At 41.1% G+C, this 21952-nt stretch overlaps 1 protein-coding gene across 2 annotated transcripts in view; it reads left to right on the top strand.

Annotated features, from left to right (window-relative positions):
* The window catches only part of LOC133468349 (pleckstrin homology domain-containing family G member 1), a 37830-nt gene that overhangs the window by 10135 nt on the left and 5743 nt on the right, over window positions 1–21952 (top strand). For both annotated transcript variants that reach the window (XM_061754159.1, XM_061754158.1), the window contains exons 2-15: window positions 5706–6280; window positions 11607–11707; window positions 12911–12980; window positions 16537–16583; window positions 18009–18159; window positions 18491–18622; window positions 19513–19695; window positions 19765–19860; window positions 20167–20253; window positions 20514–20547; window positions 20659–20751; window positions 20830–20891; window positions 21159–21350; window positions 21776–21895. In XM_061754159.1, coding sequence (XP_061610143.1) covers window positions 5855–6280; window positions 11607–11707; window positions 12911–12980; window positions 16537–16583; window positions 18009–18159; window positions 18491–18622; window positions 19513–19695; window positions 19765–19860; window positions 20167–20253; window positions 20514–20547; window positions 20659–20751; window positions 20830–20891; window positions 21159–21350; window positions 21776–21895 — 1794 coding nt within the window. In that variant the 5' untranslated portion in view covers window positions 5706–5854. The remainder of the gene's footprint in view (window positions 1–5705; window positions 6281–11606; window positions 11708–12910; window positions 12981–16536; window positions 16584–18008; window positions 18160–18490; window positions 18623–19512; window positions 19696–19764; window positions 19861–20166; window positions 20254–20513; window positions 20548–20658; window positions 20752–20829; window positions 20892–21158; window positions 21351–21775; window positions 21896–21952) is intronic.

A 21952-nucleotide genomic window follows, 5' to 3' on the forward strand; every position in this document is an offset into this window, starting at 1 on the left:
TAAACAGTGTTGGGGTATAACTGAATACATGTACACAGATTGCGTCATTTCATTGCAAAATTGTTGTAATTGTAATTAATTACATTGCTGAGAGAAAATCTGTAATTAAATTACAGTTGCTTTTGGAAATTTCCATGATTACAATTTTAGTTACATTTGAAAATAGCCGCAAAAGCTCCGATTTGTTTTCGCATCATTTCCTCCTAAAGTCGACGCTTGTGATTGGCTCTCTCCGGTCATGTGCCTACGTGTCAAACATGACATGTTTTTCCAAAAATGACCTTGAAGCATCACCTTACGGTGCAGGCTATTAGTTTGTCGGAGAGTTTGAAAAGGTTAGACCAGGTTAGACTCATCATGTATCGTTAAACGTGAACATAAAAGAACATCAACTTTTGAATAGTTTCATCTTTATAATTTGGGAATTTTTATAGAACGTGAAGCGATTGTGCACATTTGTCATTAGGTCAACAGGGTTTTCCACATGCTGTACACATACAGTATAAGGCAACAAACACATTTTTTGTATGTATTTACAGAACATTTCATCATGTTTTGTTATCACTTTATTTTTTGTGGAAAGAAAAAAATGTGGTTAGTTCTAAAATAATAATCCATGGTTTTAATACATTTTTTTAGAGGCAACATCCAAGGGTCCTTTTGGTGCATTCATTCAAAATTAAGTAATCAACATATAATCAAATATAATAAGTTATATTACTTTGAAAAAAAAAACAACAACAACAAAAAGAAACATAACTTGTAATTGTAACCAATTACATTTCCAAAGTAATCTTCCAAACACGGGCCATAAACAGACAAGGGTGCTCACAGCTGTTTGTCGGCCATTGCGACACTAAAGCGCACTTTAACTTGCGACCATAAAGTGTGCAATTGAGAGGTGAATTGGACTGACGGGTGGTAAAGCTATAGAGTACTCTAAAACTGCTTTTACGCATCGTCGTCGTCTGTTGATTTTGTTGCAATCGGGCAGACCCGGTTTGGACTCTTGACTATAATCACAATATGAAGCCCATATGATTTACAAGAAATGTCTGGCTCTCACAGTTCTGAAGTTCAAGGTTCAGATCTCGGCTCAAGTTTGCATGTTCTCCCCGTGCTTGCCTTGGTCACGGGACGAATTAAAATCATCCCTCAAGGCAACACTGGTGTCAGACATTGCTGTCCAATGAAGTATATGTCAGCATAGCTTTTGAAAATGTATTCCATTGAAGTATTGTTTTAATGAACTGAAAGATGACAACCATCTAAACAATAAAGACTCCTTTTGAATAAAAAATTAGAGGGATACTTACTTTGCTACAGACAGCGATGGTAATCTGTCTGGCATCTATAGGTTACAGTATTCAAATCTGATTATATTTTTAAATGAATGCATTTTTTTCCACATATATAATTTGCATTGTTTGTGTTTGTTTGTTTTTTCTTTCCACTGGAAACAAATCAACCCAAAAAACAGATTTTATTTTATTATAAAGAAAACTGAGATACCCCATATGATATCCAATGAAGAGAAAACTAATTTCTTTAATCCGGAGCATGACAACAACAAGAACCCTTTTTTTATTTATAAAAAAAACAAAAACAAAACAAAAAAGGGAGACATGCTTGACAGTTGTCACTGAACATTGATGCTGTCTGACATTATTTAAATTAAATTCCATTTTAAAAGTTATGCACTTGTGTTGAAAGACTAATTATTTTAAAAAAAAAGTATTTTAATGCTTTTCATTTTACAGCAACAACAGTTGTTTTCCCCAATAATAACAAAACAAACAAACACTAACTCACCATTTTGTTAACTGCTCAAAACAAACACTAACTCAGCATTTTGTCAGTGCAGTACTCTCTGGTCTTCACTCTGGTTCTTGCTGCTTCGGTTCCAGACAGATCTGATGTTAAACATATTGAACTTGGCTAACTTGTCCTCATGCCCCCTGTGCTCTTTGTCTTTGTCTACTAAAATGAAAACCAGAGAGTGAAGCCTGGTTGCTGTGCTGGCTCATGATGATTCACTGATATCTATATATATATATATATATATATATATATATATATATATATATATATTTTTTTTTTTTCCCTCTCTCTCTCGCTCTCTGGTGGGGCAGGGCACACACCCTGCACACCATCCATACAAACACACACAGACACACGTAGGGGAAAGAGTCCCAACCTGTATGCTTAGCAGTCTAATTAGAGATCATTTTCATGGATCAAGGGTTGAGCATAATCTGGGGAAGAGGTAACCAGAGCTCGCTTGTGTTAGTGCTCTGCATTTTTGTGTGTCCGTGAGCCAATTCACCCAGGAAACGTGCAGGGTGGGTCCCAAACATGAAGGTGGGAAGGAGGGCTTGGACAAACATAAGATGGAGCAACCTCTACTCATGTTTGGGTTTCACTGCAAAAGGAAACGCATGCTTTCGCCATACTTGCCTGTCTTGGGTTTGTGTGTGTGCGTGTGAGTGTGTACGCGCCCGCTGCCCACCCATATCTAGATACAATGGCTAATGTGAGGGTCGTTGTGTTTTTAAGTCAGTTAGTCTTATCTCCTTGGTGATAAAACAGTGGTTTAAGTGATGCACACACACACACACACACACACACATTCATGCCATAGTTTAAGTGTATTGCTCTGAGTGATAAGTATTATAAATTTGTTAAAGGGCGAAGGAAATAGTCAGTTACCCATTAAAATCACCATCGGTGATAATGTAGGCCTTTGTGCTTTGTGTACTTGTGTTGCTTATCAGAACCCCCCCCCCCACACACACACACAGTGACTGTGTATGTGTTTTTATTGACTCGATTCATTATTATTGTCTGAATTGTTAAAAAGTGGGTCAGGACTGGGAGCACAAATATTTGGACTGACTCTTGTATCGTTGCCAATCTCGTTTTTGTTTGCAACATTCACTTTTACGCTATGCTGGATTCTCCAATTCCCTGTTGCTTTTCTTGGCGCAGCAAAAGAGAAAATGAGAAAAAGATGCAGACTCAAAGCATATCAATATCCGTTTACCTCAGAGATGCTTGAGCTAGTTTACGTCATTTTATATTCTTCTGGAAACACTAATGCGACAATTTAGCCCATTTATAGAGGTTGCCAGAGGTCCAGCAACAGCATCTGCAATTCATGACAGTACCTAGCTCCATAGCTGACTTGTATGCGTAAAGTATAATGAAGGTCCTCAAAGGGCAATGAACAAAAGTTGCTAACTTTGGTCAAAATGTCAGCACATACCTTAATTACTATAAGGCAGTGGAGATGTGATTTTTGAGGATAAAAAGGCAATGCTTTTAATAAATGTCTCCAAAATTGATTCAAAAGTATTATTCTGGAATACAGTTACTTCAAGTCTAATTTTGTACAACAATAATTTTCAAATGTTTTATGTATTTCCCTTAGTGACCCTTTCGAAGGTTAACGTCTCTCTACCTGCGTTTTCTACCAGTGTATACCAACTGTATCACCATGTGGCAATTGAGTAATAATCGATTCGGAGAAGAGAGCCACCAATCACGGAGCAGGGGTTGGAGGTGGCAGCCAATCCCAGACGAGTCGGGCACGCACATTTTTGGCATCCAGAAGCACATATCTGAGAAAAATAACTTGGAATATTACACTGATATATTGGTGGGAAACCATCTATGATTCATCACCCTATTTACTGTACAAAGTTTAAGAAATTTACTTTAAAAATCAAATACTGTAGTCTAATATCTCACAATTTGTTTTCAGTCGTGTACATAAGGATGCCATTGGTCTATGACGTTGTATTGATAATGGATCATAAGAGATAACAATATGATTCACCACTATATCAATATTTTATCCCAACCCTTAACTGTATGCAGTATATGAGAATTGTATCAAATCATGTAGAAAAATGTGAAATAAGTAATTTATCCTACTATTTTCTACAAAGTTCTTCAATATTCCTACCTAGCAACAGTTGTATGTTCCGACTGCTCTAATAAAAACTAATGTTGACTTTTTAAGACATTGTGCTCTAAAAGAAACCCTTTGAACACCTAGAGTGTAGATAATGTAGATAAATAAGCACATTTTAAACAAAAAAGCCTTTTTAAAAGTTATTTAATAATACGAATCTATCTAAAAATAGCTGATGCATTTTCCATAGCAACTTTCCAGGGTGATATGTCAGCACTTTTGCTTTAAGCTTGTTATTTGGCTCAAAGTTGCCTCCTCCAGTAGCAGTTGCTACTATCATTCCGACCAGTGATACTCTATGGTAGACCAGTCGAGCAAGAAGGATGGTTGCCAGAGTGCGCTTAAGCGAGGGGTCAGTGCGGCAGAGAGCCGTATGAGGTACCCACTAGAAAGGTGAGAATGTGTGTGTGTACGCTCTCTTGGTTTCTTTTGAGGCTACGCTCCGTTTCCCGTTTCATGTTTCTCTTTTTTTTTTTTTTTTTTTTTTTTGAAGGTGAGTGTGTGATCACGGACGCTTTGATGTGAGGAGGCCTCAGATGCTTGGCAGGTAGAGGGTGGCGCAAAGGGCATCGCATGTCGGCATTTTACTGGAATACTGGACCTGCGGGGTCGTAAGCGAGTGTCCATGCTGCGGAATCGTTGACACTTTGATTGATGGTTGATTAGTTAGTAAATTTGTTTGTTGGTTTAGTGCAGGGTTTCCTTGTAATAATGTGTTCATGATCAATACTTTATGTAGAGAATATGTTGATGTCATAGCTATATATGGTGGTTTTTGTTTGTAGTTTATTGGGAAGAACCACACAAGGTTTACAACTGTCCCGACTGAACTAGTTTTTGCAGTGTCTTAAGAGTAAATTGGTACAAGAAAGCATGCATAGATATCTCGTATTTGCTGTAATTAGGACTTGAATACTGTGTTAACGTAAATTAGTGATAGACTAGGGCTTCTTCCAACTTTTTGACAACTTCGGGTCATGTCGCCGTAGGAACTTTTTTGTAGACCGAGGACCCCCCCCCCCCCCCCCCCCCGTATTTTTAACCTGTGTTTTAAACTCAAATAATTTGGGAAATCCAGGTTTGGTGTGTAAGTTTGTTTGCAGGATTACAATTACTTAACACATTTCTACTAAATCCATTTAATTTTGAATTTAATTTTGTACTTTCGTGATGGTTGGGGAAGTTATGGAGCCATTTGATCTGATTAATTTCGTGACTGCTTTCACCTGTGCTGGTTCGAATGCGGGCCTCCGGGAGTTAGTGATCCCATCTTAACGGCTTCGTCCACAGACACGAGGCCGTGAGCCAGTTTGGCACCGTCCTGATGTGAAATAGCCGCAAACACAAACCTGCCTGTCCTCGTGGAAAAAGACCTCTCATTCATTGCCTCAGGCAAGCGCTCAGATTTAGACTGTATCTTAATACATCTCTTCATCTAAATGCTCTGCATTCCTTTTAATGAGCGTATTATCTCTCTTGGCATGGTGGTGACTGCTAACTGGTCTTGATAGAATTCTTTCTGTGGTGTCTCAAGGCAAAACCGTGACGGTTAGCTCTACTCCTTTGGCGGCTGGTCAGCTCAGCCGTGGTCAGCTGGAATGTGAGGAATTCCGTTTGTAAGCAGATAGCTTCTGTAGAATATGAACATGCTTTTGTTTTAGGGTTTAATATAGTGCATTTGTTGAGCTTGCAACTGTATCACAGGAATGTTTTTTATTTTTCTCTTCAGACGACTACAGCTATCTGCCTGATGCGTTGCCACCTGTACCTGAAGTCCCGGACTCTGGCTCAGTCCTGAGCTCCAGCGACATCCCCAACCGTTGTCTCCGCAACCCGGCCTTCCGTTACGCCTCCTTGCGCTATTGCTCGGCCCACAGCATGGACTCCTCTCCTGACAACACCGAAAGGCCCGTCAGCTACAGCTCCACCTCTTCCTCTGCTTCCTCCCGGGACAGTCACTGCTCGCTGGGCAGCCGCTCCACCCTCGTCCACACCCCGCACTGTAACCCCGTGAACTCCGACCAGGACTCAGGGGCTATACGTTTGGAGCTGGTTCCCACCCGGCAGCTAGGATGTGGAGAGGAGGACCCTAAAGATGATGGAGGGATGGAAACAGGAAGGCAGCCAGGGAGGAAGGGCACTGAACAGATGCGGGCAGATCACTCAGAACCGGAGGTGGGTCTTGACGGGGGCGTGGAGCGGATCGGTCAGGTGCAAGGGCCCAGGACCTATGTGGATCGTGTGGTGCAGGAGATACTGGACACGGAGAGAACCTACGTCCAGGACCTGAGAAGCATTGTGGAAGTAAGAAACACAAATACATCACTTTTAGATTGCTGTACAAAGAGGGAGATTTAGAGCTTGAAACAACATCCTGGACTGGTTGCCAGTTAAACGCAGGGCACACTTAGACATACAACCATTCACGCTCACATTTGTACATTTAGGGCCTGATTTACTAAATGTTTGTGCATGCAAAAACAGGTACGAACAGATGCGGAAACTGATCTACTAATCGGACACACCCAGGATTGCGTCTTCCAAACGCGCAAAATTGCAGCGCAGTTCTTTTTGTGCGTTTTGGAAAAAGTATGATGCAAATAGATTAATTTAGCGGGTGCAGTGTGATTTCTCAAACCTGAGACAAATTGCAAAGGCAGATTTGTTCATTTATTTTTTAAATACCATGTCTGAAACCTAAGTGTCACCACTCTGCATAACCATGAGTGCGTTACTATAGCAAGGAGGATGGATGTGTAAGCGAAATGGGAGGTGACGGTGAAAATTTATCTTTTCCAACCCACCAAACATTTTTGAAATGCGAAAACAAATATTTTCGAAACATATCGTCTAGTCAGAAATGCAATTTTTTAGCTTGTGAATTATCTAAGGGCAGACTTGGAGCCAGTCACAAGAAGGAGTCATGCCACATCACCTATGACAAAAAGCATTTTAACTCTACATTTCCTTGCGTCAGGGTCATTTCACTTCACTCTGACGACTGGTGCTGGCATCTCCCAGAGAACCTTTTCAGATTTGCAGTCCGTTAAACGCAACGTTACCCAGGATGAAAGGTAACATGCAATTTAGCCCCTGCTATTCGTGATCTCAGTAAAATATCGCAATCTTGGTAGATCTTTGATGTAAATCACGCCCACCGAAACGTGCGCAAACTGTTAGTCGACATAATTTAGCACCGGCTCTTTGGGATCTTAGTAAATCAGGCCCGGTGATGTATGATTTTAGGAATATGGGAGGAAGCCAGAGTACCCAGAGAAAACCCATGTATGCACTTGGGCAACATGTACTCTCCACACAGGGGGACCTGAGCTGAGGTTCAAACCCAGAGCCTCTCGACTGTGACTTGTTTGAACCTCAGTGAGGTCAAAGTAGGTTGAGTTCAGAATGACTGTTGTAAATTGTTTTAGTCCAGTGGGCGGTTGACTTTGCTGTTCTCAAGAGTGGGGGGTCTTTGAATCAGCTGATAACACACACACACACACACACGGACACACACACACTCACATACACATTCTTTGGGCCTTTGTTCTTCTCATCACACACGTGACACACAAATGCACACACACCGTCGCTTGTTGTCTGTCAGAAACTTTCAACACAATGGGGTCACCTGTGCTCGCAGCCTTCGGGTTTGGTTGAGTTACATGACACCAATGCCTTTGTACTGCCGGAACAGGCGCACATTGAAAACGTGGGCACGAATACACGCACACACGCACACACACACACACACAGTACACACGCATATTCAGACAAATGAGCTATTTTTTAAAGTCTAGCTCGGAGCTGAATGGATCTTGTTTGCCTCCTTTCAGGGATTTGGAGGCTTTGGTTTGGATGGTCTCTGGTAGTTTCCTCAACTTTCTTGATCCCTCCTCATTGTTATTGCTGCTTTCTTGCCCTCAGATGTGTTGAGCTGATGTGATGCATGTTTTTCATGTCTGTTAAACAGTTTCGATTGAAGTGATAGTGGCGTGAAATGTTTTGGTATGCTCTTGTCCATATCTCCATGGACCCCTTCATTCTCTGGCCAACACCGGTTTGTGTCTGTATACTGGATGTATGTTTCTATAAAGCTGGGCATTCAAGGGGCCATTTCAAAAGTATTATTTTCTAATACCAACTTGGACTGCAACGAAATGTCAACGCTAATGATTATAATGACCTGCATTGTACAAACTGAGTGCCACGGGTTGAGTGGTCACAATGAACATTTGGTTGTTACCAAGTGTCAAACACATCAAGAAGATGCATCAACCTCTGGACAACACAACAGCCCAGTAGAAGTGAGTCATGGGTTTTAATTGCCACACTCAGATTCCTGATATCTTGAAATTCGACAATCGACTTAGACCTCCGTTTCTGCACTGGTACCTTTTCACACAGAACAGCAAGCCAGCATTGATGGGCAGTGTGACTGGAGCAAGTGGCACACCTCAACGCCCTTGACAGTATGATTTATGCATGCTGTGAACAAACTGACTTTTTGAAATCATTACCATGGGATCTCAGACCTTCATCTGATCGTCAGTCAAGTGGTGGGAATCTGTCAATTGCTTCTCCCCGGAAACAACAAATGATGTCCAACAAGATCAGTTTGATTTTAAAAAGAGTTGGCCCTCTTACAACTGGACATGAAACTGCCTTGATTCACACAGAGAATGTCCAGTTTTATAGACAGTTCAATAAATTGCCTGTTCTCAAAATCAAAACAGGAACCGTCTATCTAGACAGGATGAGTAGAGGCAATGAAGTTGAGGCGTGACACTTCTGATTGATGTCCCGCCTTCTCATGCTCCTTCTTCCTTCCCCCTGTCCTTTTCGGATGCAGAGGTGAGGAAAAGGGACAGCTTGACAGGAGACTAGGAAGCGGGATTTAGCTCTGAGATAAGGGTGTCCACAGCAGGTTAAGAAAACACGAAAGAGGGCTTAAGAGCTGCACTTAATCACCCTCTACTGCCCGTAGACCACCGCCAGTCTATATTAACGGACCACCCAGCCTTGGACTAGCACTTTAGATGACAGTCGATTCTTCAGCGGGACGTAAGAACATACGTGCATTCAGGCTTTCCTTGCCTCTTTAATGACAGTTCTCGTGAGGGCCGATTGTATCAGTAGCAACACTAACATCCACCGAAGCCTGCATTATTGCAACCCCCTCTTCCATAATCCCTGAATCCATGCTGCTTCCTGTAAGCGAAGAGGGTGTGAGAGGCTTAAGACAAATATTTACCCAGACTTCCATGGGCTCAGCTCTCTCAGCAGGGGTGCGGTGGTCATAGCTAAGTTATACCCTTCCCGCGAGCGAACTGTAATGTGTACCTTTTAGATTTAAGCCCTTATCACACAGTTTCCACAAGAATTATGCATTTGATCTGTGTCGGTTGAGGTATTTTTCAGACAGTGACAAGTGCTTTCAACACAACAGGCAGCGGTGCTGGATTGTTGGTTGTAAACTTAACCCCCCCCCCCCCAAAAACACACACACACACACACACACACACACAACTCCCACTTTACCTTTCACACATATGCCATATGCCCCGGCTACAAGCTATAAAATACGTTTTTGACAATTTCATTGACAAATATGCATATGTGCTGTTATGCTGGGCAATTGCTGAGTCACCTTTATCCCTCCATTACATGTATGCCACACAGAACACTAAAAAACGTTTTACTTTGACAGGCAGTGAATAAAGCAATGTAAAAAGCAGGGCTTAATTTTGGCGAGTCAGCAAACTTGCCCAATAAGCGTAGGTGTAATTGCGTCAGTCATCTCCAAACAAACTGTAGTTTTTTTTGTTTTGTTTTTTGCACACCTTGGAGGCCTTTTGAAGTTGAAATGTGGAAGTCACCTGTGACATTTTCAAACTATGAAAATGTGGATGTTTACACTGGGAATAAAGAGTAATGACTTCCTACTACAGTGCAGAGTAAAGTGTTTGGGTTGGAAACGAGCGCGCACTTGAGGAGGTTAATGGTTAACACCGGAGTGTATCAAGTTAGTACATGTTGCGTGTGATGCTTAGCAGGGAGTGTACCTTCAGAGAGGTGTGTGCATTTGAGCTGCCCATTTTTAAGCTCAGTCAGCCTGGAGGTGAACTCGGTGAGTGAGTGGGTCAAGCCGGGTCACATCCGTGACCCCGCGACTAATAAAGCATTGCCTTACGAATAACTTATGATAGGCAACGAAATCTTAACATGAACACCCTGACTTGACTCACATAAACCTTAAGAAACAAAAATCGGCATTTTCAGGGTTTTCTCTTTTAGTTTGGAAATTAGTCATTAGTGTTTAGCATCTGTGCTAAAGCTACTGTTTAAGTTGAGCTGAGCGGTTAAGTTGAGCAGTGCTTATACAAACTGTGCTTCATGCTAAAATCACATTTCTTGCAAGATATGATATTATAACCAACATTTCCACCCAAGGTTCAAAGTCTAATGCAAAATAATGTTAGGTTCTCGAGCTGCTAGCATCGCTTGCTGTTGTAGCGTTGGTGGTTAGCGCGCGAGTTACCATAAAATTCCTACGGGCAGTGCTTGTACAAACTTTACTGCACACTCAAATGATCACAGTTTATTTCAAGGCACACTGTTATGATAATTATTGGCAGGTTAAGAAATTTTTATTTGCATTTTTTGGTTTTACTTAAGTTGCTTGTAGCAACAGATACCATCAGTGCTAAAAGTCATCTGTCATTGAAAGAAAGTGGAGCAAGAGCCTATGTGCCCAAAAGAAGCGGCGCCTGTCAGATTCAGATTTTTATGGACTTTATTTTTAGTGACTTTAATTACAGGTTGCGGAGGGAAAGATGGCATATAAGGCGTAATGGCAAAATATGGGCTGGGATGTGAAATGAAACAAACAAATAAATAAATTGCGGCTGCCCTGGGATAGCTATAACCGTTGATTTCCCATTTGTATTTTTCCACCTTTCACTGTGTCTGAAGCTGATGTCGAATCGCACAGAGCGACATGAAAAGCATCTGAGTTTTTGAACTTTTATCTTCCTGATCATCTGTATTTGGGGTAAATTTCATTTCAATATACACTACTCACAAAAAAACGGTTGGTCATGCTTTCAAAAGTTTAGCGAAGGTCAAATTAAGATCACCTTTACAGGTTAGTTCATTGTAGGTTCATTCTTAAACTTCCTCCAAAAGCCGAATATCCCCAACGTTTTGTGAGTACTGCCTTTTCAAAAATAAAGACTGCTTAAGGTTGAAGTGAGTGCAAAGGCTCGACTAAGTATGAATCTGGGACAAGTGGATGATTAACTCCGAAGATGAGAACTTTTATTGCATGAATTTATAGAGTAGGAATCAGGTGACATTGCATAATTCAGATTCTAAAGTGACTGGAAGGAATTCCTGATGTTTTTAAAAGCAGAGCGAGTCAAAGTAATGATTGAAGACATTTATCAAGGTGAGGAAACTTTAAGGCCTTTGGTAGTGTTGTGGTTCACAACGTACACTCAACTGACATTGAAAGCCGTGATAGGCTCCTGCTGTGACCCTCAATAATATAATGAGTACAGGAAATGGATAAAAGAACATTTTATTGCTCCAAAATCATCTCCTTAACGGTTCCTTTTCCACTCTGCAGGACTACTTGGACAGTATCAGCAACCAGGCTCGGCTCGGTTTGAGCACCGAGGATAGAGGCTCTCTGTTTGGCAACATCCGGGACATCTACCACTTCAACAGGTACGGCTTTTTACAGAAACGCTGTCCATCTAGAATCCACTTGTATTTTCAATGTTTGATGTAAAATATCAAATTAAAGGTCTCTTACTCCAGGTGTCTGCGTATTTTGTTTCATATTCTTTTCCTGTCTGCGTAATAACCTCCTGTCAATACTTGAGTCCGTGTAATGTATTTGATAACACCATACAAGCGCTTTCATACATCACGCAACACTGTCAACTTGATTGTATTACTGTAAGGGCTCATGCAATATTAAGCCAAAGGTCCCCATATTCCATCACGCAACACTGTCAACTTGATTGTATTACTGTAAGGGCTCATGCAATATTAAGCCAAAGGTCCCCATATTCCATATCAGTATTGCCTCTTGAAAGATTGTACTCACTTTTATTCATCAGGTTCAAGTTTATTCAAAAGCTTAAATCTTAGGAGGCTCAATTATATTTTGGGGATTTGATGTCACAAACTTGGATCAAATATCCGCCCCCTTACTGTTTGATAGCTCTACCCAAAGGAAAGCAAAAAAATAAATAAATAAATCCCCGTCCGTCTATTAACAATAGAGGTTACTAATCGTGAAACTGAGCTGAGCGACATGCTGATTTCTGGGAATCGTGACAGTCCGGTGTGTGTGTGTGTGTGTGTGTGTGTGTGTGCGCGCGTGTGTGTGTGTGTAGTCAGTCCCTGTCTGCATTTTTGCCCCTGTGACAGTGCTCTAAACTGTTTTTTTTGTTTTGTTTTTTGTGTGTGTGTGTGTGGTTTGAAGGATAGTTGAGGATCATGGTGGTCTGGACAGAAACATGCTATCTTTTTTTTTTTTTTTTTTTTTTGCCACCCAGTCATTTATCAGCTGTCCTGCGGCAAAAAAAAAAAAGGAGAGAGAAAAGAAATGGGCCAGTTAAGGGAAGCTTAAAAGCAGTTTAAAGCTGTGACCTCATGCTTTAGTCAGGAAACAATAACTTTACCAGCGGCCCTTTTCCACCAGAGGATTGTTGTGTGTGCACACACAGGAGCTGTAGTTTTGAATTCAAGGAAGTTTCTCAAAGGCAGCTGCCCTTAGCCCTAATTTCTCTTTCCGGGTGTGACTTGTGAAGTCAAGTACAATAGTCAGAAACAACAAAACCAAAGCATTGTTTGTTTGATTAAATACATGTGTTTGTGTGATATGGGAACATGGCAGACAAATATGTATTCTGTTTTCAGGGATTTGCTTCACGACCTGGAAAAGTGCAACGCGGACCCCGTGGCAATCGCTGAATGTTTCGTATCAAAGGTAATAAGGATTGTGTGTGTATGTTTTTATAATTTGTGTTTGTTTATGGGATGGATTATGCCAAAACTACACTCGAAAAAGCCACATTTGATTTTTAAATCAAACTGATAGACTCAGCAAGCTGTTGTAGTCTTATTTTTTTCTCTCACAGAGGATAAAGAATATATGCCTGTGACTGTGAGCGTTGTTATATTTTCCGACTACATGTTTTAATGCACCGTTTGCGTTCAGCTAGCCGTTTAAAGTGTTTTAACACCGCCACATAGATGCTATTCGTTAGCCTGTCTATGGGGTTTTGCAATGTGTGTCAGCATTAAGCCTTGGTTTATGTCTACTGAGTCCTCTTCAAGCTCTAGTTTGTTTGATCACCTTCTCCACCTCCAGACAGACTTTTTCCTAACATGCACACTGTTAAAGCCCCTTGCTTGTTGCAACCTGTTCCAACACCTGCGTTTGACATGTGCTCGCACACACGTCAACTGTGGACAGATCATGAAGTACAGAGAATTTATGTTCAAGTTATTTCTGTGACTCAAATTTGAATACTGTATAGTCAGTATTTAGAAAAAAAAATCCAGAGGAATTTGAAGGACTGTCCAAATGTGTGTTTTGGACTCAGAAACTCTGTTGTTTTTGTTTACGTCTTTCTTGCATTTATGCCTCTTCCAACTGTTTCCCTTAAAAAGATCACCGGATCTCAACGGATTAAGTGATGCCGCATTTCCGCTGAAACGCGCCGTTAAAAACTCCAGCCGCCGCAATGCCACCAATTTGACCGTGGCTGAAGCAACAAGCTCTTCCCTTTTCGTCACCGACTCGGTCCGCAAACGCCTCAGCTATTGTTGTCAGGGGCTCGTTTTTCTGCGGGCTCACAGCACCACTTCCACCAGAAGCGTAAACAAAGCAATGCGCCCACACAACTGAGTTTGCATTCCCCGAAACACACGTCCGGCTACTTTCTCTATATACAGCATCTACCGTGGTTTAGTCTTTAGTCATTTATAAGACTTTCTAAAACAATTTCATCCCACCACAAGATCTATTTAGAAATTGCTCTTGTGCAATCGTATGAAGCAGATCTAATCTTATCATGACTAAGGCTTCAAAGTTGAGATAAGTGTGTGCCAAGAAAATTAGCTTAACGTAACAGTAAGCTATCACTTGCCCTTAGAATAACAATTTCAAAAAGCATTTGGATGTTAGTGTTTGTTGTAATGTTATGTTTACTGGATGATCATGTCTTCATTTGTCCGTTATTGCTTCCTTTACACTAAATGCTCTGAAATTGGATAATTCATGATTTATTTCTTTTGGAAAGTTGTGTAATGTTTTTTTTTTTGTTGTTGTTTTTTTGGAAAAAATAGTGTTTGGATGTTGCTATGGCTATTTTTTTTTTTTTTTTTTTTTTTTTTTTTTTTTTTTTTTTAAGTGAGCGAATGGACCAGCCAGGACACCTTGTGTTTATTCATGCACTGGTGCTAACGTTCAGTATTGTGCACCAGGCTTGTACAAATGTTATTTTTACTGGCTTAATTGATTGTCTATTATCTATCTATTATTCCTTGCTGTACTTTAAATGCTCTGAAATTGGATGATGATTTATTTTTTTTTTTTTAAGTGTATCACTTGTGCCTATGGAAATTTTTATTATTATTTTTTTTTTTTTAAAGATCGTGTAATTTCAGTCAAATTTCTGGACTTGGTTTCCAAGTTTACATTTATTTAGCTTTTTGGTATTATTATTTGGTACTATTATACCAGTAAGAATAGGTGTGCAACAGTTATTCTTAAAGATGACGCGCATAATTTCAAAAGCTATCTTGTGTCTAAAATAGCTGAAAATTTAGAATGTTAACCTTACTGTTAGTTGCACAGAAAAAAAAAATACATTTACAATTACCGGCAATGTGACCGAGCTATAACTTTGTATTTGAAGGAAACAAATCAAGTTTAGTAGCCAGGATAACGATAAATCTCCCCGTGTTTGTAAGTCACGCGACTGAGGAGCTTGCCACACAATTACATGATGACTAACTCTTGCCGTTCACTCTCCATTCTTGTCATGATAACATTTAAAAAAAAAAAAATTTCATCCATATTATTTTTTACTTTTTAGGGGTTATATTTGAAATATATGCGCTTAGTTCGTGATTGTTTTGCTTTGATGATGATAAATAATAATAAATAAAGATATAAATGTGTAAAAAAAATACATGTGCCACACAAATTAGTACTCTATCCAAACATTTATATGTCCTGTGGTCTATGTCCTAAAGTTCAGCAAGTGTGTATTAGCGCTGTGTGTGTATACCATCAAAAAAACAAAAAAAAATGGATGGCAAACACATCTGGTTGTGTTTAGGCCTGGTCTGTGGTAGCAGACTACTGGAGACTAGGAGGAGACCTCTGCTCTTCAATTTAGGTCCTTTTCCCATGGAGCACCTCAGGCTGTGTTCCGTTGAATTATTAGCTTGAGCTCCTTAAAATCAATGTACAGTTCCCTACGGAGACAAAAATAAAAAGTCTCGGCGTCCTGTATACGTAAGTCCACAATGCGGTCTGCTTGGATATAGTGATATCTGATCATCTTCCTTGCATGTTTATGATGTCGCTTCCTGTTATCTGTCAGTATCCTGTAGCCCCCTCTCAGTGTTTATGGACATGAATAGATCTCAGATCGACACCCCCCCCCCCCCCCCCCCCCCCCGCCGTGTTATGCAACAGCGGGGGGTTCATCTTCAGGGCTGCAAGGGAGCCGGATGAGGAGACAAGGCCTTAGGAAACTTTGGCAAACCTCCTTCATGGCTGAACAGCTGCAAATTGTACATTTTCATAGACACCCACCTCCTGCGTATGATTTTGTCATGAAAAAAATCATGTATTAATCACTGAAAGAAATGAAAAGATCCACATTGACATATCAGACATCAAAACTAGTCAATTCAAGTTATAGCAAGGCAAAACTGTCATGACAGTTTAGCATACTGTACTTATTTATTTACTTTCATCGGGGTACCCACAGATTGTTTTACTGTCGTATAGGAGCAGTTCAGTCCTTTTTGTCTTAATCCCAATAACCACACCGTGACGAAAGCACAACCATCCAGGCATACATTTGAAATACCAAAAGTGGTCACGTGATATGCAGAAGAGTTGCCAGGAAAACTTGAGGCAGCTTTTCGATGAAGTCGCGCTGCCTCACATATGTTTGATGTTCACACAGGCGGCATACGATCGAGAAAGGTCTCAATTAAGGCGGCGGCGTGGCTCACTGGGGGTGTATTTAATCCCAGCACTCAGGGTTGACTTAAAAGAACTTCAAACTATACGACAGTTATGTATTTGTCTCAACTACGCCGTTGTACCGTCAGCATTTTGTGCATGAAGTGCCTCACTCATATTTTAAGTACAGGCTGATGAGTAAAATTACTGAGACGGGCAGATAAACCAAACTGAAATTATTTTACTAGTAAGTCTCCATTTAAGTAAAACCAAGCCACGTTTATGTTTCCTGTGACTTAAGTTTGTCATCTAATTTACCCTTTTTTAATTTCAGAGTGAAGAATTCCACATATACACCCAGTACTGCACCAATTACCCAAGGTAAGGCTATAATCTGACTTAATACAGTACAGTACATAATACAATTCATCCCAGGACACACATCAAATGTTGTTTGTAGTCACTCCGCTGAGGTCTCATGTGACTTCTTGTACGATGACGCTTTTTACTTCTGAGGTTGCACTGTGTATTTCTAATTCTTTCTACAGTACAACAGCCTTATCCTGTTGTCATTGTCGCTCTGATCACATCTCCATGTTTCTTCCCAGAGTCTCATATAACTCCGCTGTGTATGCCCATCAATGTGTTAGCTTCTCGCTAAGGAGTCAAATTGTCTGCTTGCAGTTGTGCCTCAGGGGTCGTTGTCCTGCCCTCCCTCCCTCCTTTTTTTTATTTTTTGTATTCTTATTCTTTCATTCACTGCTTATTGACAGACTTATGGCGCATGTTGCTGACAGATGGGGTATTATTATTTTATCAGACCTACTTCTAATGTTTTATTCTTCTCTGGGTGGGTGGTCCTAAGGGACATCTGTATGGAGTAATGTGACAGTGTGTGATGGCTTAGTTTGAAACGTGAGGCTGCCAAGATACACTATGAACACACCCTTGCCCTCAAACTACAATTTCTCTCCATGGTTTATGATAATACTCATGAACAATTAACAGGCTTATTATGTCTCATTGTGTGCTTGGGTGTGAAGGGGCTACTGTCAGATTTTTGGACATGTGCCTTTCCCCATGTCCACACCACAGCTGGTGACCCTAGTTTAGGTCAGACAGGATAAGCACACACAAACGTATGGGAGACGGTCACTCACGCGCTTGAACACACACACACACACACACACACGCATGGAGCGGCTGCAGATGTATCGAGGTCACGCCGGCATCCAAGGTCGGGTTTCCTCCAAGAACAATGTGGAGACTGTACGGATCTCCGATGGTATTTAGACATGCAGAAATGCATGCACTCAAACAGAATGACGTTTTCGACCACTCAGAAGAGTCTTTCAGTTTAGCCCTGTATGCACAAACACACATCAAGTGACCTGTCCTTGTATCAGTTACATGACAATCATTGCACACGCCGCCAGTAATTGACCACTTTTAATTTTCATTTGTCAGTTAGTACATGCCACATAAATGATTGGAAGCTCTTGTCACTCAATCGTCATTGGTCAGTCCACATGTCAATCATCACCCGTAGAAGTGTTTCCCTCCACACTACGACTTGTCCTGACTGCTCAGTCAATAAATGTTTAGTATTTTGTTTTACAATTACGATTTATTTGCACATATGCATACACCCAATTGCAATTACAGTACATTACAGTAGTAGTCATATAGTGCAGCATATTAGACATGATGGGTTATCAGCCCGCTAAGACTCAGGACGTTCTGTACACTTATCTATACTGTCAAATTATTAGTTGCCTCCATAACAACTGTGTTTTGACTTGGTAGGTCGGTGGCTGTCCTCACCGAGTGCATGAGGAACAAGGCGTTGGCCAAGTTTTTCCGCGAGCGCCAGGAATCTCTGTGCCACTCCTTGCCTCTGGGCTCCTACCTGCTGAAGCCGGTGCAGAGGATCCTCAAGTACCATCTGCTGCTTCACGTACGTCCGTGCGGCATCTCGAGTTTCTCCTTAACGGTTAAAACATATTTGCGCATGGCCACACACGCATGGCACAAAATCAGTCTGTTTCCTTTAAAAGCAGGGTTTTTGATTGGGCTCCTTCTATCACCAAATGTTGAGACATATGGCACTCGGTGTGAACGTTCCCGTGGGTGTATGCCACGCTTTAAATAGAAGAGGATGTAACAAAGTGCACTAGCAGACAAATGGATGAATAGTTACATATGTTTGAATGTGGGTTTTTTTGGGCAAGCATACTGAGGAGAAAAGAAAATGCAACTACTCACTTGGGCGATATCTGTGTTTGCAGGAGATAGCCAACCATATGGAGAAGGACACAGAAACGTATGAGGTTGTGCAGGAAGCCATAGACACCATGCAGAGAGTGGCTTGGCACATCAACGACATGAAGAGGAAGCACGAGCATGCTGTTAGGCTGCAGGTATCGTAAACAAACATCCTTCCTGACAGTTAAAACAATTCAAATCATGTGTAACCAACACACTTTCATCACTACAATCACATACCCGATTCCAGTCTTTTCAATGAGCCAATTATTATTATTGTTTTTGTTCTGCTAAATGATGTGAACTGTGGGTTGGACAGAGCCAAGGCTCTGATCCTCCCCACGTCTTATGCAAGTCACAGTTTTCCACTGGACTAATGATGGCCTTGCATAAGGAGAGCACATAAAAGGGCAGCTTGTTTCTTCTATCAGCTGGAGGCCAGAATGGTCAAATGAATTCAGGAATGTGTGCGGGGTTTCTAGAACGCTTTTGGGGCAAATTACAGTCCTTGCAATCACATGAATTTTCTCAAATTTGTTGCGTTTAGTCTTGCCCACTGTACATTGGATTCATAGTTGCCCATCCAGTGTCCAGGTCAAACTTTTATTTGTGTTCCATTCAAGTGTTGTATCTTTCTTTAATTTTGATTGAGTTGTACTTACTTTTTTTTTACCTTGTTACTGGAACCTGATTATTTTGTTGGAGAGTTTTACTAGTAGCTATACATAGCATAGCGTGCAGCATTCTAAACAATTGAAGGATGTTTGATGGGCTACACTGCGGTCATCTATAACTGTGGATTTCCAGTTTTATGCTTGATTTTCATTCATTCATTCATTCATTTTCTATAGCGCTTTTTCTCATTAGGGTTGTGTGTAAGCTGTAGCCAGCTGACTTTAGGCGAGAGGCAGGTTACAACCAGGACACAACTATGATATAAACAATAACAATCAACAAATCCATGTAGACAGACATAACATAACCAACCCAGAGTTTAGTGATACTCGGCCTGTGCTCACACTGAGTTTATCTCCTGCCACTGCAGGAAATCCAGAGCTTGCTGACTAACTGGAAAGGCCCTGATCTGATCGGCTACGGCGAGCTGGTCCTCGAAGGAACGTTTCGTCTGCAGCGAGCCAAGAACGAGAGAACGCTCTTCCTATTCGACAAGCTCCTGCTTATCACCAAGAAACGAGAAGAAACCTTCACGTACAAAGCTCACATCCTGGTCAGTCGCCGTCTCTTTAGGTAATGTTTTTGTGATGATGGTATGTTTAAACTGATGTCTTAATTGCAGTGCTGCAACCTAATGCTTGTGGAAGTCATCCCTAAAGAGCAACTGAGTTTCAGCGTGTTTCACTACAAGAATCCCAAACTACAGCACACAGTCCAGGTACCACAACATTGCAAAAGTGCAGACATGGCAATAACAGGTCATGAAGATTGTGGGTGTACTTTAAATGTTGTGTTAAACTTTTACAATCGACTAAACAATCCAAGTGGGACAGCGTTTTGCATAGACATGTCCTTTGACGCTAATAGTGGCCTTTTTTGTTGCATAACTCCTGTTTTGAACAAAAACTAGAAATGTCAATCTGTATTGTGGAAGAAAGCAGTGTTCAATTTTTTTTTCGGGCTTGATCCCAAACATATCTCATCTGTCATTTATCTTCTCTGTGATGCTTGACGCTGCCCGCAGGCCAAGTCCCAGCAAGATAAGCGCATGTGGATCTTACACCTCAAGAGACTCATACTTGAAAATCACCCTGCCAAAATCCCTGCCAAGGTGAGGAAAGACCGCTTGTCTGCGGATGGCTTCCCTTTTGTTCAGAAGTTGCAAACTTTCTGCAATGACCCTATCCCGCGTCTTTCCTCCTGCTACACGCAGAAATCAAGCAGTCATTCATTTCCAATGCAGCGTAATACATTTACTTTTCAAGATTCCGCTCGTGACGTTCTTTCAAATGTCTGCTAAGGTTTTATCAAGGTTGTGATTTTAAAGCCACCTAGTGTCCAAGGTTAATGTGGAATTTCACCCTTTTGTAGGCCAAACAAGCAATCCTGGAGATGGATGCAATGCGTAAGTGCCACAATATTGAAAGTTGATTCAAAGATAAATATAGCTTTTCATGTCTTATTCATTTGTCAAGTGATATTTTGTAAATTTATGTCCGATATGTTTTTTTTCCAGACCATCCTGGATTTCACTATAGCCCTGATGGTGACAAGAAGGATTCACCGCAGACCAAAGACTGCCCCAACCCTCGCAGAGGACGCAGAAAAGGTGATAATTGCTTTCAACAAATTTTGCATCATTGACCCTTATAGAAAAAAAATATTAATTAAAAATGTGTCTCCCCAGAACCGCTGTCAAAATTACTGAAGAATGCCAAGCAAAATGCTGCCAACAGCGACGGAGAAAAGGTTGGTCATAAACAAAGTTGATACATAGTTTACACCTATACTGGGTAAGGAACCAAATTTGGTAACTTACTGTTAGTTTGTTTGCAAATTGGATGTCACTACATTTTAAGTCGATTTAAAAAAAAAAAAAGTAAGAAATACATAATGTTCTTCAATTGTCTGGGGTTAAAATTGTCCAAGTTTCTTATAAAGGGTTAAAGTTAAGTAACATAAGATCGCACGCACGCAATGATGCTTGCATAACCCTTTTAATTTCCTTCACCCTAGCGAACAAGTTTGGGCGCAACCCTGCTCTCTCCGGTGTCCCAGCTGGCTCTGGGCACAATAGGCCGCAGCCGCAGTCTCATCAACCAATCACAGGAGTCTTTGGACCCCGGTGACCACTACGACCACAGCGATCGAGAGGATGGGGAGGAGCCGCACCAGCAAGATGCTGATGACGAGGATGATAGCGGCCTGGTAAGTTTAACATATCAAAAGACACCAACTGGTACTATTCAGTCGGGTTTGCCATGTTGGATTAGTAAATCCTGATTTGATTATTTCCACTCTGGTAGGCTGTAGGCAGGATGGTGATCTAATGTGACATCATTGCAGAAACATTGGTCACTGTGACGCAAGTGGCTAAAAGTCCTCTACATTATCTCCATATTTTGTTTAAATTGTATTTTTTGTCATCTTACCATTCCATTCTAACATGGAAATGAGCAACAAAAAGGTGCCAAAAAGTATGGATTGGTTAAACACAAAAGAATACGTACCATTCCGAACTGGATAGAACTGTTCTGCTTGGGGCCGTAGACAAGTCAACCTGTATTCCATCGATTTTGACTCCAGCTGGCATTTTTGGGACCTGATACTAAATTTTGTGTCTCTGCTTTCAGGGTGGTGGGAAGAGGTTGCGAGTCCCTGGCAAAAGCAGTCGGAAGAGGCTGAACCCTCAAGCGTCCGTGGACAGTATAGAACAGTGGAAAACCTTCAACATGAGCTCTTCAGATCTTCAGGTATGGTACTATTCAAAAACGGTCTAGCCCCTTCATTGGGATGTTTGACTAAATCTT

This window comes from Phyllopteryx taeniolatus, chromosome 18, assembly GCF_024500385.1.
Source record: "Phyllopteryx taeniolatus isolate TA_2022b chromosome 18, UOR_Ptae_1.2, whole genome shotgun sequence".
Taxonomy (NCBI): Eukaryota; Metazoa; Chordata; class Actinopteri; order Syngnathiformes; family Syngnathidae; genus Phyllopteryx; species Phyllopteryx taeniolatus.